General features: G+C 43.8%; 2 protein-coding genes across 3 annotated transcripts; one reads left to right on the top strand and one right to left on the bottom strand.

The window, feature by feature from the left end:
- Positions 1-295: 295 nt before the first annotated feature.
- On the top strand, positions 296-5,605 carry LOC121626549 (butyrophilin-like protein 3). Of its 2 annotated transcripts, none has more exons than XM_041965123.1 (9): positions 296-466; positions 833-898; positions 1,427-1,789; positions 1,901-2,197; positions 2,288-2,386; positions 2,484-2,519; positions 2,807-2,830; positions 2,917-2,961; positions 3,061-5,605. In XM_041965123.1, exons 1-9 carry the CDS (start codon positions 430-432, stop codon positions 3,639-3,641), a joined length of 1,548 nt encoding a protein of 515 aa, XP_041821057.1. In that variant the 5' UTR covers positions 296-429; the 3' UTR covers positions 3,642-5,605. The 2 variants fall into 2 exon arrangements, with proteins under 2 accessions (XP_041821057.1, XP_041821058.1); XM_041965124.1 differs by having other exon boundaries at positions 2,288-2,380.
- A 1-nt stretch (position 5,606) lies between these two features.
- Positions 5,607-14,161, bottom strand: LOC121626548. The gene is made up of 8 exons (XM_041965122.1): positions 14,053-14,161; positions 12,221-12,330; positions 11,887-11,971; positions 11,598-11,793; positions 9,788-10,863; positions 8,629-9,419; positions 7,019-7,222; positions 5,607-6,929 (listed from the first exon to the last, which is right to left on the bottom strand). The coding sequence occupies exons 1-8, from the start codon at positions 14,142-14,144 to the stop codon at positions 6,685-6,687; spliced, it is 2,799 nt and encodes a 932-aa protein (XP_041821056.1). The 5' UTR covers positions 14,145-14,161; the 3' UTR covers positions 5,607-6,684.
- Between the last annotated feature and the right edge of the window lie 395 nt (positions 14,162-14,556).

Consider the following 14,556-nt stretch of genomic DNA (forward strand, 5'->3'; position numbering starts at 1 on the left):
ACAAATTCTGACCTCACGGTGGCGCTAGATGAAAAATCTTCCTGAGGGGAGCATGAAAACATGAACTGAATTTCAAACATCATTTTGTATTCAACTTTGAAAAAGAAAATTCCATTAACTCACATATGGAGGTCTATTTAAGCCACCCAGGAAATGAACAATTTGAGGACAAACTTTCTACTAGGTGAGTTACAGCAGGTAACTGTTCACAGAGCAGTGTTCCTCCCACCTGCCCCCATGTCTCCTCCCCTTCCTCGCCTCCACCGTATTCCAACTGTATTACAAAGTGAAAGTGAAACTGAATCCTTTATTAAACAACAATGCGGTTTTTTTTCCATTACTGCAGATCGACGAGGAAATACACTTAAAATCCGAAGCTGACTTCAAATCTGTACATCTAAGCGTGAATTACGTCCTAGGAGGAGTTGCATGACGGACTTTTTCGCCTTGGATTGCGGTATAATGGGTAGGCCGACCTTTGAATTTGCACGATAAATCAATGGCGAAAGATGATGCGTTTATCCTGTTGTTTTTAGAGTATTGACTTCAGTTGTGGAGATGTGCTTTTTTCTGCTTTATAACTGGCGGCTTATTAAAAATTAGACCTAACAAAGACAAGATCATCGGGGGCCATTTGGGGTTCAGTGTCTTGCCCCAGTTTACTGCCGAGTCCAAGGATCAACTCAAAGCCCTTCTGTTTAGAGGACGCTCTCCCTCCTGTTTTTTTTTTTTTTACCCCTGTTTGTTGGCTGAGGACCTATTCTGTGCCTTTCCTTACGTTATAAATGATCATATATAAACATATATAGTTTCTATTCCTCCCATCTCACAGGGTCACTGGCTGTGCGTGTGTGCCTCGTGGTCGCTCTGGGTGCGTCAATGTGCGGTGCTGCTCCCAGTAAGTCTGTTTCTTCTACATCACGTTTCAATGGTGTGATTTTCCTCCTCCTTCTCTTTTTACCATGTATTACTCTCCATTCGTAGCTTTTTATTTATCAGGTCACTGTTTATTCACTTTTTATTGTTGCTTTTTTTTGTTCTAAACCTACAAGCTTTTTCCACTTGACTACATGAAGCCTTAATTTGCATAGAAACACTGTACGCCCTCACTGATCACAACATGATTCAACATCGGTTATAAACATGCTGTAGTGTACACCAGTGGCTGCTAACCTTTTTCCTTTAGAAATGAATGAAATGCGCAATTAGAGGACTACTGTATATATTTCTTAAAGAAATTGCTCGTGACCCCATATGAAGCTTTGTCGCCCCCTACTGGTTGGGGACCTTTGGTATACACTACAGCTAATTCATTTTCACATAGTACTTCAGTTCTAAGTGGCACTTCAGACAATTATTATCAGAAAACATCAAAAAATTACAAAAACACAAACTTGACAGACAACAATACTGTTTCCTGTTTCAGTTTCAGACAACTTTGTGGTTGTGGTCAAGTCCAATGTCTCAGTGCACCGCGGCCAAACAGCCACATTACCATGCTGGCTCATTCCACCACAAAGTGCAGAGAGTCTGGAGGTGCATTGGTACCATGAATTTGATTCCCTGATCATGCTTTACCGGGAGAAGAAGTTTGAGTATGGATCTCAGGAAGCTTCATATGCGGGCCGACTCTCGTTTGGCTTAAAGGATGCAGCGTCTGGCGGGCTGGCGGCAGGTGATGTGAGCCTGCAGCTGGTAAATGCCACACTTGAGGATGCAGGAGTTTACACTTGTTACGTGAGCAGCGATCGGGGTCATGACAAAGCATATGTCAGCCTCATTGTGACAGGTGAATATCATGAAAGTGGAGAAAACACACACAATAATATAGGATGGTTAAAAAAAAATCATCACTTTAACATCTGTGTTTTTCATCGTCCTTCTCAAACCCTCTGCCTAGAAACCGGAAGCCCTCTGCTTCTGTCAGCAGTGTGGAAAGAAGAAAACATGGTGAATGTGAGCTGTGAGTCTGAGGGCTGGTTTCCAAAGCCGCGTCTGCGCTGGTCTAATCAAAGTCAGGCTCTGGCCCCAAAAAGACTGAACTTCAGCAAAGGGTCCTCTGGTCTTTGGTCAGTCCACAGCTGGCTTCTTGTCTCCAGCTCTTCTGAGGTTTCCTGCTCAGTTGGTCTCTCTGATGAAGAGGCAAAGGAGGCACGAGTGCACCTGCCACCTAGCCCTCCTCAACCTGGTAAACAAGGTAAAGAGAAGTGTTTGCATATGTGCAAAAGTTTCTTTGTTCTTTTTCATTTAGAACAACACACAAAAATCCAAGATTTCTTTTATTTAGTGTCTGGATCCTCATCGGCTGGATGGCTGGCCTTCGCTCTCCTCCTCATAGCCACATTAGCTGCTCTTGGATGGCTGTACTTCAGAAAGAGAGGTAAATGTACGTAAAATGTAGGTAAATACATGCTTGTTAAATATTTTTTGGAAATAAACATATATGTTTGATTAAATTCTGAAAATGTTCTTTTATGTTTCAGTGAAGAAAAGCAAAGCAGAACCTGACCACGCTGCAGGTAAGAAGGACTTGGTAAATTGGTGGTACTGCAGGGATTGTGTATTAGCTTTGCGTATTCAGCACTGCTGTAAAGCACCTTCTGTGAGTCAAGCACCAAAAACCACTACATTTCCCAAAATAATCAATCATCAAAGTGATTTTTTCCAATTTTTGGAAAGCTCCCTCGTCGAGAGCCACAGAAGATATTATACAGCTGTTGAATAAAGAGCATCAGGTGTGTGAAGTGTGTAAAATGTGTCAAAGGACAGAATCCATGGGTTAACTGTGTTTGTTTTTTCCTCGCAGAGGATGAGAAACTTTTACCAAAAGGTGAGAAGCCATGCTGTCACTGTTCATAAAGTGAAAGTCAGATAATTCTCTTGGTGTAAAAACATTTTTTTACTTATTATCTATAGAAGTGAGCCAGCCAAACGATCTGTCAACAGCTAAGGAGCATTATGGTAATCACTTATTTTATTGTAAACAATAATTTCCTTCAGTATCTCTCAGACCTGACTTTTTCTGATTTCATCCAATTTTTTGTTTTTGATTTTCAACAGTAAATGTTAAACTTGAGGACGCAGGAAATCCATATCTCGCAATCAAGGATCATAAAATAAGAGATGCCAACTGTACATTTCCTGATGGACAACAGGTTACCTGTCTCACAGCTATCAAAGGAACACCTGGCTTCTCCTCTGGACAACACTACTGGGAGGTTTCTATGGGAAACATTCAGATAGGCCTCAAACAGTCCTGGTGGGCAGGAGTTACAAGTGCAGCTGTCATCCCTCCGAAGTCAGATTTGACTCCGACTGCATCTAATGGTTTCTGGTTCCTGTCCTCTTCCTCCGACAGAGCAGATCGCTTTCAGTTTAGCACAGAACCAAGAGTTTCACTGCCTGTCCGTTCCAGACCACAGACGGTCGGTGTGCATTTGAATTACGACAGTGGAGAGCTTTCCTTTTATGATGTGGAAGATAAGAGCCTCATTGGCAGTTTAACGGCTACGTTCACAGGTGAAGTCTTTCCATTTTTCAATCCTGGTAAAGGTGACAAAGCACCTATGGGGATATTACAGCACAGGACAGAACAGGGCCAGTGCAGTGACAGGGAGACATCTGTAGATTTAACAGCATGAGGGACTGAATCTTAATATCATCAGTAACAACTGCTTTAACAAAGCACAATGAAAACATTTTTCTGTACACGGATCCTGTGTTGACTGGAAAGAGGGGATACAAAAACAGAATGGAACCGAGCTTAAATGGTTTTACGTTATGGTTTTATTCAGTTCAAGAACATATGTTGATGCCTGAAATGTGTGATCACCCAACATTTGTAAAGAGGTCATGTTAAAGCTGAGATGTTGAAAGTCACACTAGCTCAACCTGCAGACCAGCTCTGCATGGGACAAGCATGAACTAACCTTCATAGAGAGATCTTACTGTAGGAATAAATATACATTAGGTACTGATTTTGTGAAGCTCGTAATAATTGTTTAATTGTTGAAATTGTAAAATCTGACGATTTAGCTCCATTGTAAATTTTGAGTATGTACTTTGTGGCATTGGTGTGTAAATGACAATTTGGGAAAATCCGCTTATTAGCTTTCATGAAGAGAGTCAGATTAGAAGATTGATACCACTCACACATCTGTGCGATAAATGTGTCGGTAGGGTTAGCTTAGCTTAGCATAAACACTGGAAAAGGGAAAACAGATGGCCTGGCTCAGTCTTAATGTTTAATCTGTAAGAAAACCCAAGTGTAAAAATAACAGTTAGCTGTTTGCAGGATGAATCCAAGAAATTATAACAGCTAGTTGTCATTTTACCACTTCAATTTTCATTCAAATTAACAAACTATACATAGTTAGTGAGCTTTAGTGGTGCTGGTTGGTGGATTTTGTTACCTTCATACAAAGCCAGGCTAGCTGTTTTGCCCCGTTTCCAGTCTTTGTGCTAAGCTAAGATAATCCCCTGTTGGCTGTGGCTTCGTTTTTGGTATCAATCTTTCCATTTAACATTCCACAAAAGAAAGAAATAGGCATATTTCCTAAAGTTATGACTGAAATTGTCTGTGTTCTCCTGATAGCCTAGTTGTTAAGACACATACATACACTGCGTTTGTAATGTCTCTAGTTCGGGGACCTTTGTGTGCTTGTTTAAAATGTGTGCTTCTCGATGTGACCACTCCTAATTGATAGTGCAGTCCTCTCATCTTTGGCAAGCTGCATGTCACTATAGTATTTCCACACAATTTAATTCTGCAGTGTTTGAAACTGACTGATCAGCACTTCTTTTTAATAACAAAGTGTTGCTGTTATCTGTAAGCTTACTTTATATTGTTTTCTACGCGAAACCATGTTTAATTTATATGGTGCTCTACCTTTATACACAATTAGTAAATATATACTGACATGTATTTCACAGTAATAAGATATGACGTTATCATTATTTACAGTATGCTCAATGTCTGCCTTAGAAATAGTTCGTGATTCGTAAGTAGTATTTTCTTGCCTTTCAGAGAGTTTAGTCTTGTAACCATGCTGTTAAATATAACTAATGTGCTCATTTTGGTTCCAAAGGTTGTGAAACTACTTTAACTATCAGACGCTGAAGAAGCTGGTTTCAGCTATCTTTAATCTTACTAGTCTTGCATTGGGGACCACTGGTGGACTGAAGCATATTCAGGACATGGCAGCTAACATGAACCCTCTCTTCATTGATTGCAGGCTCCACGTGAAATATGGAATGGATTTTCCGACGTTTTAAGTAGTATGTGCCTTCAACAGACTTAGTGTTATGATGACATATTGCTAGCTGCCGTGTTAAACCTCTCTATTGCACCAATTACTTACAAACTGACCTAGAAAAGGGAAAATTAACTCAAATCAAGCACTAGTAATGATTAAGTTGCAAATGCATTTTATATGCTCGACAGCTCTACTTTCAACCTGAGTTAATGGGTTGTATTTGAATGTGGTACTTTGTTGTACAGAATGGCATTTGTATTTTTGTCCATGTATTTCCAATGAATGTTGCCGTTAGCATGTAAAAAAAAAAAATAAATCAATAAATCAGTCAGCTTTTTCAATAAACTCAATCAGTATTGGATCCTGTATTTATTTTTCATTTCTATTTTCTTCGTGTCACTCTGCATCCACAATGTAAAACTCACTTTACAATCCAGTTTAAGAAAACACAGCAAAATGTCATACACTTTAATAAGTACAGGTAGTATTTACAGTATATACACCATAACACAATACTAACTTTGTCAACACTACTGTATACTTTTCATAGATTAGGAAGTATTTACATTGTGAATAAGACCATATGTAATAATTTTTTTTTTTATTCTGATACGCATGAATTCAAGTAGGCGTGCCTTGATACATAACAGTCTGACTATGATCATGGTATGAGGGGTATGTAAGAACCACTTCACAGGTGCATCATGGTCCAACACGAAGAATACTTTTAATACACTCGTCAGTTGGGGGACATGGGTTGGGGGTACGATGCCAGTCAATATCAAACACAAACTATACAAGTTCATACATGTCTCAGTCCTGAAGACATGCAGTCTGTCTGTGGGGGTTTTTAAAGATCAGAACCGTTGGTTTCTTCCGCCAAAGCTTTACACATTCATGTTTGGTCATCAGCCTTCAGTGGAAGCAAACAATAGACCAAGGATCATTCTCTGTTGCATGTCCTGGTGGTCTAATTTGCCTACAGCAACCTCCTTTGTTGCACGTCACCTCTTCTCTCCTGTATCTCCTACTGCTCTCCCCTGTCAACTATCTAACAAAGTAAAGATGACATGAAAAATAATCTTTAAAAAAAAGAAAAGAAGCATTCACTGTGTCTGAACTCATATTCACGCTTTAAAGTACATCTGTTTGAAAATACATCTGGAAAACAGACACTGGGCATCCCGAACGCTGAGGATGAATGATGCTTAACCCATCTGTTTTCTTAGCTTAGTCAGTTTATTACACTACTCGCATATGACCAGGGTGATGAGACTGGGCATGCGCCTAACTTCGGGTACCGCACCGCATAAAAGAAAAGAAGAAGAGAAGCTGCACTCCACCATGACCCAAGACCTTTTCTCTTCTTTATGATTGCTGGTGGTTTGTACATTATGGTAGGCGTCCTCTGCCATGTCTGAGTTTTGCTCTAGCAGACCGAGGCAGCGCTTTCCCTCCTGCCCTGCTTCTTCAGCAGCTGGATGCGGTTGTGGACGTAAAACTTGATGGCCCTCCAGTCTCGCTGGTTGCTCACCAGCAGAGGGCAGAGTTCGAGGCAGCGCTCGCAGTCCGCCTTCGCCGGGACTCGCAGCTCCATGAGGTTTCTCTTCAGGTGAGTCTCCACTGCTACACGCTCCGCCTCTGACCAGGGACGCTTCAGCACACCGCGCTTCCCTGTGAGATAGAAGAGTAAATGAATGGAAGTAGAATGCATGGGGTCGAACTAATACGGATGTGACTGAAGCTTGACTGGCAGATGTTACCTGATTTGGGTGGAATACATCTCCTCTTATGAACATTGGCTATCGACGGGCTGACCGGAGACGGATTGGGTGCTCTCTTCTTCCGTGGTGGTCGCCCTGGTCCTTTCTTCTTCACCATCACCTCAGCTTTCTCCTTCACTTCCTCCTTGTCTTCCTCTGCCTCTGAATCGTCTGAAAAGGAGTCTCCTGAGTTGCCAGACATTACTGTAGGACAGAGATAAAACAGAGGGTTCACAAATCAAATAATGAACAAATAACTTAATATTTTAAGAAAAGGGATCAACTGCCGTACTGTTACCTGATAAAGTTCTTAAAGGAAATGGTGCATACTAGTAAAATATGCCTGCAAGATGTTGGCCTTCAACCTTCTTAATCAGCAGTAACAGAACTTTGGCAGATTCATGATAACATATGTGTGGATGTCAAGTTTTTTCAGTTAAAAAAAATTATCTAGAATTTCTCTATATCATAATGGTGCAGCCATTAAATGGTGTCTACGTTCTACTGGCATGGAAACAATATAACCAGGGGACCTCATGTCTGTGTTTCGTGCAGCGCAAAAACACAGAATACTTGTAGTTTTACTAAAATTTACTGACATTATCCTCCGGATATGATATCAAGACATCATATAAACATCAATGTTTCAGAAGCTGAGTGTCTGGTCCTCAGCAGACACATTAATTGCAGTTTAGAGTCACTTCCCCCACTTTCTGCATGTGTTGCAAGCACGAACACACATCTGTAGCTCGTTTAGATCAAGAAACAGATGCTCTGCGTCTGTACTTGAAGATGACAACCTTTTGTTGTCTGTCACCACTCATTTTAAACGTCAATGCAGCCGCTTTCACAGCACAGCTGTTGACTGCTGTTCCACATATTATGAGTCGCGATCAAATTTCATACTCGTTCAGTTGTCTGACAATAAGAAACAGATATTAATTAAAAAAAATTTTTTTTAATAAGACCATCACCATTATGCCGATTCCCAGGGGACTAATATCACTAATATCACATGCACACTCACACACGCACACGCACAAAAAAAAACCCAAAACACAAACATTTTCACAGTCATTTGCCTACATAGCCCTATTGGTCTCCAGCAATAACTTCTGGTTTAACTGGTTTATTTTGAATAGGCTTTGACATATCTGCTACTGAGATTTCTGTTTCTGAAAACACTGAAAAATGTCCTGATCAAGTGGAGAAAATCCACAAACCTTGCGGTTAACATTTTACTATTTTCTACCTTAAATGAAGCTGCATTCAATTAGACCTCTGGATTCTTGAACCACATTTTATGCAACACTTTGCTTTTTATTTGACCCCTTTATAGAAATTTAAAAGGCTTACACTCTTGTTAGAGTCCAATACAAATCAATAGCTCCACTTCAAAAATTGTGTTCTTTCCATTAAAATGAAAACACAGAGTATGTCGGCATTTTGTCTTATTCAAAGCAGATGCCGGGAGTTGAACCTTAAAAAGGTTCTTAGAAGCAGAATTTGCACTGAATTGAGCACTGCATGCCTGAAATACCTGATGCTGGGCCCAAGTGACCTCACAATCTTCTACTGAAGACAGTAAAATGCAGAATGTAACTCCTTACCATCCAACTCGAGGCAGATGTGCTGCAGGCTCATCCCTCGGAAAAGCACGCCCTCTCTCTCGCCATAAAGAACAACACGACCCACACGACCCATCAGAGCTGGATCCCGCAGGATTGCGGAGCAGTTCTGGGTCACATGGTACTCTCGTTCCAGGAAGTCCTCCAGCCGTTTGGTAGCTCCACCCTGGCCCTCACCCTCCTCTAACAGTAGAAGCTGAGTGAGTATTGCTACCTGCCGCCGCACACGTGTCGCTGTCAGTGCTCCGGGGTTCTTGGCCCCACTGGCTCGTGCCAGGTTTCTCAGAAGGTCTGTGCCCCGGAGCGGGGTGGCAGGAGAGTGGTAGGGCCGAGAGAAGACATAGGGGCTCTCTGGGTCCACACCCACGTTGGGGCTGGTTTGAAGTAATAGGTCCAGGCAGGACTCACAGTGTGGCGGGAAAATAAGCGGCTGGATGCGGCCACGCTTGCCCAAAACACCAGCGCGTGGGAGGTGACAGAGGACCTGGCGCTCAAAGGGGGACAGGAGGGCTTCCATGCCAGTGGGGGAGCTGTTGCTGGAGCTGGCCTGGGGGGTGATTCGGTTGCGGTAGTCCTGGATGGTGAGCTTGGCCACCTCGCACTCCCGGTGGCGGTTGTAGAGGATGAGCAGAGAGAGGCTGGAATGGCAGAGCAGGCGCCAGGCCTCGGCGGAGTGAGGAGAACGGGTTAAAGACAGGAAAGAGGAGTGCTGCTGGCGGCGGAGGTAGAGGACCAAACAGGAGAGCGACGAGAGCAGCGGAGACATGTGATGCCTGTGTGTGTTGGAAACAAAAGAGAGGAAAATACTTTAAAACAGCAGTTGAATTCACAAAGCACCACCAAATACCCAAAACATCCCCAACAAATATCTAATTATAGCGCCGTATGATTTCTGCCATGCAGAAAACACAGACAGAAAATAAAATCAGAATCAACTATAAAATACTTATTGGCCTTTTTCACAGCACTAAAATGTGTTTAAATTGTTAAACACAGCATTCAGAAATACTAAAACAGAAAACGTGGAACAGAATCTGGAAAACATTTTAAATGGATTTCGTAGGCCAAAATAATTGGTACTAAGACAACAAAGGGTTTCAGAGACAGCAGTGCAAAGATAAAGACAATAATCTGACCACACCTTACAATCTCTCCATTCTTCTCCTCTGGTGCATCATCCTCTCCTTCTCCACTCAGCTCCAGATCCTCATCTGGATCTACATCTGGCTCTGGAGTTGGAGGTGGAACCAGCTCCTCTTGACTTCTCGAGCTCTCCACCTCCACCTTTTGCGGCTCTTCATGCTTTTCTTTCTTCATCCTCCGACCCCTTCTGGGTGTAGATGGGGGAGGTGGGGACGGACTCTTTACTCGTGACACCATCGGGGGTGTGGGGTGTTTTGTGGTGGGCGGCGGTAAGCTAGGCCCCTTCTTGGTGGCTGCAGACTGAGCCGAAGGTGGCGGTGAAAGTGAGAGAGAGAAGGAAACGGCACCAGTGCTCGAGCGTGTCGCTGGTGATTCCCTTTCCCTGGAGAAGAGGGACGGTGGGGCAGGGTTGGAGGCCGAAGGCTGAGGGACAGCAAAGGAATGACTGTGCGGAGCGGAGGTGGTGGAGGACGACGAGGGGTGAGGGTGTGCGGCGCTGCCATTTGAAGAGCTGTGTGTGTGCAGGTGTGCCAGCTCCATGGCTGTTCGGACCTCTGGCTGGTTGGCGTGGTGCTTCTCCAGGTGGCGTGCCAGAGAGCGATAGTGGCGTCCGCAGTACGGGCAGTGCTGCCGCCGGCTCACTGTGGCACCGCTGGAGCTGCCAATGTTTATGTTAATATTGTTGTTTATGTTGGTGGTCGGCGGTGCCAGGGTGCCGACTGTGGGCTGGGACTGGGATCTGGCTGGTGGTGCGACAGGTGCCGGGCGGGAAAAGGATGAGCAGGGACGCCCCGGTCCTCTGGAGGAGGCGGGTGTGCTTTTCTTCTTTGAATTGACCACCGCGGGCAGCTTGCGCTTCTTGCGGCGCCGAAGCATTCGTCCCCTTATCTCCTCAATCTCCTCCTCTTCATCGTCGTCGTCATCATCGTCATCTTCCTCCTCTTCGTCCTCCTCACGGTCTGAGTCACTGGGCTCAGAGTGGGTGAGTGGGGAGGATGACGGTGATAATGACCAGGAGGGGGTAAGGTAATCAGAAACAGAGAGGGACAGTGGGTGGGGGCCACCCTCTTCCTCCTGGTTAGACAGATTTTAAATGAAAACAAACCACGATAGCTAAATGTGCAGCTGTATTAACAGCATCTACGTACGTTGGCATCTACGTACATTTAAAGTTGACGTGGTGAGGATAACAAAAAGAAAAGTTAGTCCATTTCACCAAACTTTCTGCTTCCCTACGCTGTCTGTGGCTCTCAGCCCCAAATCCTCCAATCTTATGGAAGACTGGAAATCTGTAAGATTTAAAGTTAAGGGTGAGTGTCCCTGGTTTCGAATCAGGTCATGGACCTTTGCTGCCCTTCTCTCTCCCTCTTTTACCTAATAAAGGCATAAAATGTCAACAACCCAACCAATGCATGATTTCATGAGTAAAACAGTACATTTGTTGAGGATTATTTTCGCAATTGTGGTGTGCATGTGAGTCGCGGGATGGTGTATGTGGGACTGACTGAAAATAAACTGCACTGCCCACGTTCATGGTAATGAGGGACCATGTCATCCGGTGCAACAGTATAGCTCATTGATGTTTTTAGTTTCTGGATATCTATGGAGCTCTGTAGCACAAAGGAATAACCTACATCAGGCTTTGGTGACATAGACAACAATCAAGATCCTCTTGTTGGGAGGATTAATTAATTTTGTATTTTTTCATGGGATTTGTTGAATAAGGAAAAATACAGAACATTGTCCAACTTATCCTTTAACCATTCCTTGTCAATTTAATTCAAGTTACCACCAAGATAGTAGCTCACCATTGCATTCTCGCCCCAGTCTGTCAGGCTGTAGTCCACTGTGATCTCCTCCCCTTTGGCAATGTCTCGGATTGCTATGACAACCAACCGTACCTGGGTCCCACAGTGGACTTCTCGAATGCGGCAGTTGGGCGGCGGATGGAAGAGCACTGGTCCCCGAACACCACTCGCGCCCTCCTCCCCCAACTCCGGCACACTGGAAAACATAAACTGTCATTAGCTTAAAAAAAAAAAACCCAGCCGAAACAAAGCAGCCGAGCACAGTTACCATGGCGAGGGTCCTCCTTACCAGAGCTGAGTGGGATCAGGCAGGTAGTATGGACTGCCAGGTGGAGGGAGGCGGTCTTCTGCACCCTCTGGATACTGGCTATCACCTGGGACAGAGTGGACTGTTTAAATCTACCACATCTTAACTGCTTTACCACCAACCACAGGCCTTGTATGTGAAAGATGGAAGGTGGCTCTCCTTAATACAATAAACTGCTAATTACAACATGGTACACTTGTTTTCCATAAGCACCAGAGTGAATAAAAAAACAAACAGCAGGTGGCAAAAGGTGTGTGTGTGTGTGTGTGTGTGTGTGTGTGTGTATGTGTGTATGTGTGTGTGTTTCTATATATACCAGGGCTGTAGCTGTGTTCTGACATGCTCTCCTCCTCCTCATCTTCTGTTACATATGCTCGGTCACACACCTTCACAGGTGTCCCCTTCCTTTTTCTCCCACACACACGGCTGTTAAAACAAAACCAGGGCTTCATTTAGCATAATGATACATTCTCACAAAGCAGCACTCCAGAGAGTGCTCCTGTACACATGTGAATGGAGGGCACCCGAAATGAGCTGAGCATGTGATACATATGTCAAAGCAGGACATGTATCTGTTCACGTGACTTTGAGGTGGGTGACTCATGCACAACAACAAAAAGGCTTTGAACTTCTTAACTAGTGACGGTGGCACCAGCGGTGACAGCTCTGTATTTCTTGTTCTTCCACTTAAGAAGATTTTTAATGTCTTTGATTTGACAAGCAATCAAAACAAAGACAGTTTGAAACCATTTCTGCACAGCCTACATATATTGCTGGTTTGGGTATAGAGAGTATGTTACAACAAAAGCAGCAGACATACACACATCAGCTACATTTAAGCTTCTAATTTTCAGTGCTAATTTATTTCTTCATGGAGCAGCCTGTTGATTACTGTTACAATTAATCTAGCTGCTGTTTCGCTGATAAAATGTCAGACAATAGTGTTAAAAATACTCATCGCAATTTCCAAGAGCCAAAAGAGACTATTTTAAACTGTGCGTATTGCCCAATCAACAGCCCACAACCCAAAAACATGATCAGAACATTAGACAAAATATTTTCTGTCAATCAATCAATCTGTCAATCACTAATTAATGTTTTTGTTCGAGTGAAGATGGCACACAGGTGTCAGTTCATCACAACCCATTTAAAATGCATTCTGTTGACACTGCAAGGATTGCAGGCTGACCACCATCCTTGTCTTTAACTTGCCATTATTTAGGAATATATTTTACTACTAAATCAATGCTGGCTTTGAGTCCTTGCAGGAAGTGTACCTGGAAGTTCAGGTGTAAATCAGTCCCTTATTTGATGCAGTGATCGAGGATGATGACTGAAAAACGCAGATCTACAGTAAACAGGCAGTTAGTGCTAAAGCAATGATTTTTTTAGCAATCTCGGTCATTTATTATGATTTTTAATCCAAATGGAAATGGCCCCACCCCTTTATCCAATCACGCCAGACTGTATATATACATTTACAGAGGACTAATCAGCACAACAAGGCGTCCCTAACTCACTGAGTCTGGTGACAGTCAACTGTTTTCGGATGCATATTGTTCATGGTCAGCAACTTTGTTTACTCAAAGCCAAACAAGCCACGAGTCATGATCTGCACCAGCTGAGCAGTCAAGCAGTGTTAAGAGCATAATAACAGCAGCATAGGTGGTTCGATGAATATTATGTTCCGGGATCTGCAGTCTAAGATATCTGACGTGACGGGGTTTATCGACAAGAGAGCGGATCACTGGCCACCGAACATAACTGATGATTCCTGCTGGGCGCATGCTAACATTTATGCTAAACCACGGCTAGCACGTTAGCTTCCAGCAGCTAACGCTGAGACTTCTGCCCCGTCAAAACATTAAAAATAAAAGGCTGGCGATTAAAGGCGAGCAGGGGCGGGCATGGGAAGGCGCAGTCTAACAGGACCCACCAGCTGCAACCAAAACCCGAACAAAAAAACACTTCCCCTGCCCTGCTTTTTGTAATATAACGCTAAAATCATGCACGCGAATAAAGGCTCCTAACGTTAACTAAACAAGTGTGCACGCTCGCCGCGCGTGCGTCTCAGGCATTTTGCTCTCAAATCCCCGGTGAAAACAACCCCGCGCGGCGACAAACCGGAGGCCCGCTCCGCTCACTCACCCCCTTGGCGGCGGCGGCTTGCTCCCATCCCCGTCGCTGTCGAGGGTCGGTGGTTCCCGGTAGTCAAAAGGCGACCGTACAGTCTCCGCCATTAGGATTCCCTTCCCTACCTCTCGCGCTCCGGTAGATTGCACAACGCGCATGTGCACAACATCCTTTGGGGTTCTAATGGTAAAATGGGGTGCACTCACCTCAGAGGAAAATCAAGACCTATAAACCTCGAGATTGAAAGGAAGTGGATGCGCTGATTGAAAAGAGGTGTTATAGCAGTTCAGTAAGGCGTGGAAGTGCAGTCAAATCAGTGTAATGAAATAAAGAAGGCCTGTAAGCCAACATAGACATTAGATAACCCTGATCTTCTCTTTGGGCTCCTATAGGAACACTGGGCCCTCTTTCCTCAGCTGAACATGCTAAACATCGTTTGAACGTCTGAGATTAAATAACGTTTCTTAACTTTGTGAGAATTGCTTGATTGGTTGATTTTAAACTGCTGACATGTTTCAG

This window comes from Chelmon rostratus, chromosome 23, assembly GCF_017976325.1.
Source record: "Chelmon rostratus isolate fCheRos1 chromosome 23, fCheRos1.pri, whole genome shotgun sequence".
NCBI classification, from domain to species: domain Eukaryota; kingdom Metazoa; phylum Chordata; class Actinopteri; order Chaetodontiformes; family Chaetodontidae; genus Chelmon; species Chelmon rostratus.

Coding starts and splice junctions, on each gene's coding strand:
- LOC121626548 (XM_041965122.1), bottom strand. CDS start 14,144: ATGGCGGAGACTGTACGGTCGCCTTTTGACTACCGGGAACCACCGACC. Junction 12,331..14,052: donor AAGCCGCCGCCGCCAAGGGG/GTGAGTGAGCGG, acceptor TTGTTTTAACAG/CCGTGTGTGTGGGAGAAAAA. Junction 9,420..9,787: donor AAGAATGGAGAGATTGTAAG/GTGTGGTCAGAT, acceptor CAACACACACAG/GCATCACATGTCTCCGCTGC.
- LOC121626549 (XM_041965123.1), top strand. CDS start 430: ATGACGGACTTTTTCGCCTTGGATTGCGGTATAATGG. Junction 899..1,426: donor AATGTGCGGTGCTGCTCCCA/GTAAGTCTGTTT, acceptor TTCCTGTTTCAG/TTTCAGACAACTTTGTGGTT. Junction 2,387..2,483: donor CTTCAGAAAGAGAGGTAAAT/GTACGTAAAATG, acceptor TTTATGTTTCAG/TGAAGAAAAGCAAAGCAGAA.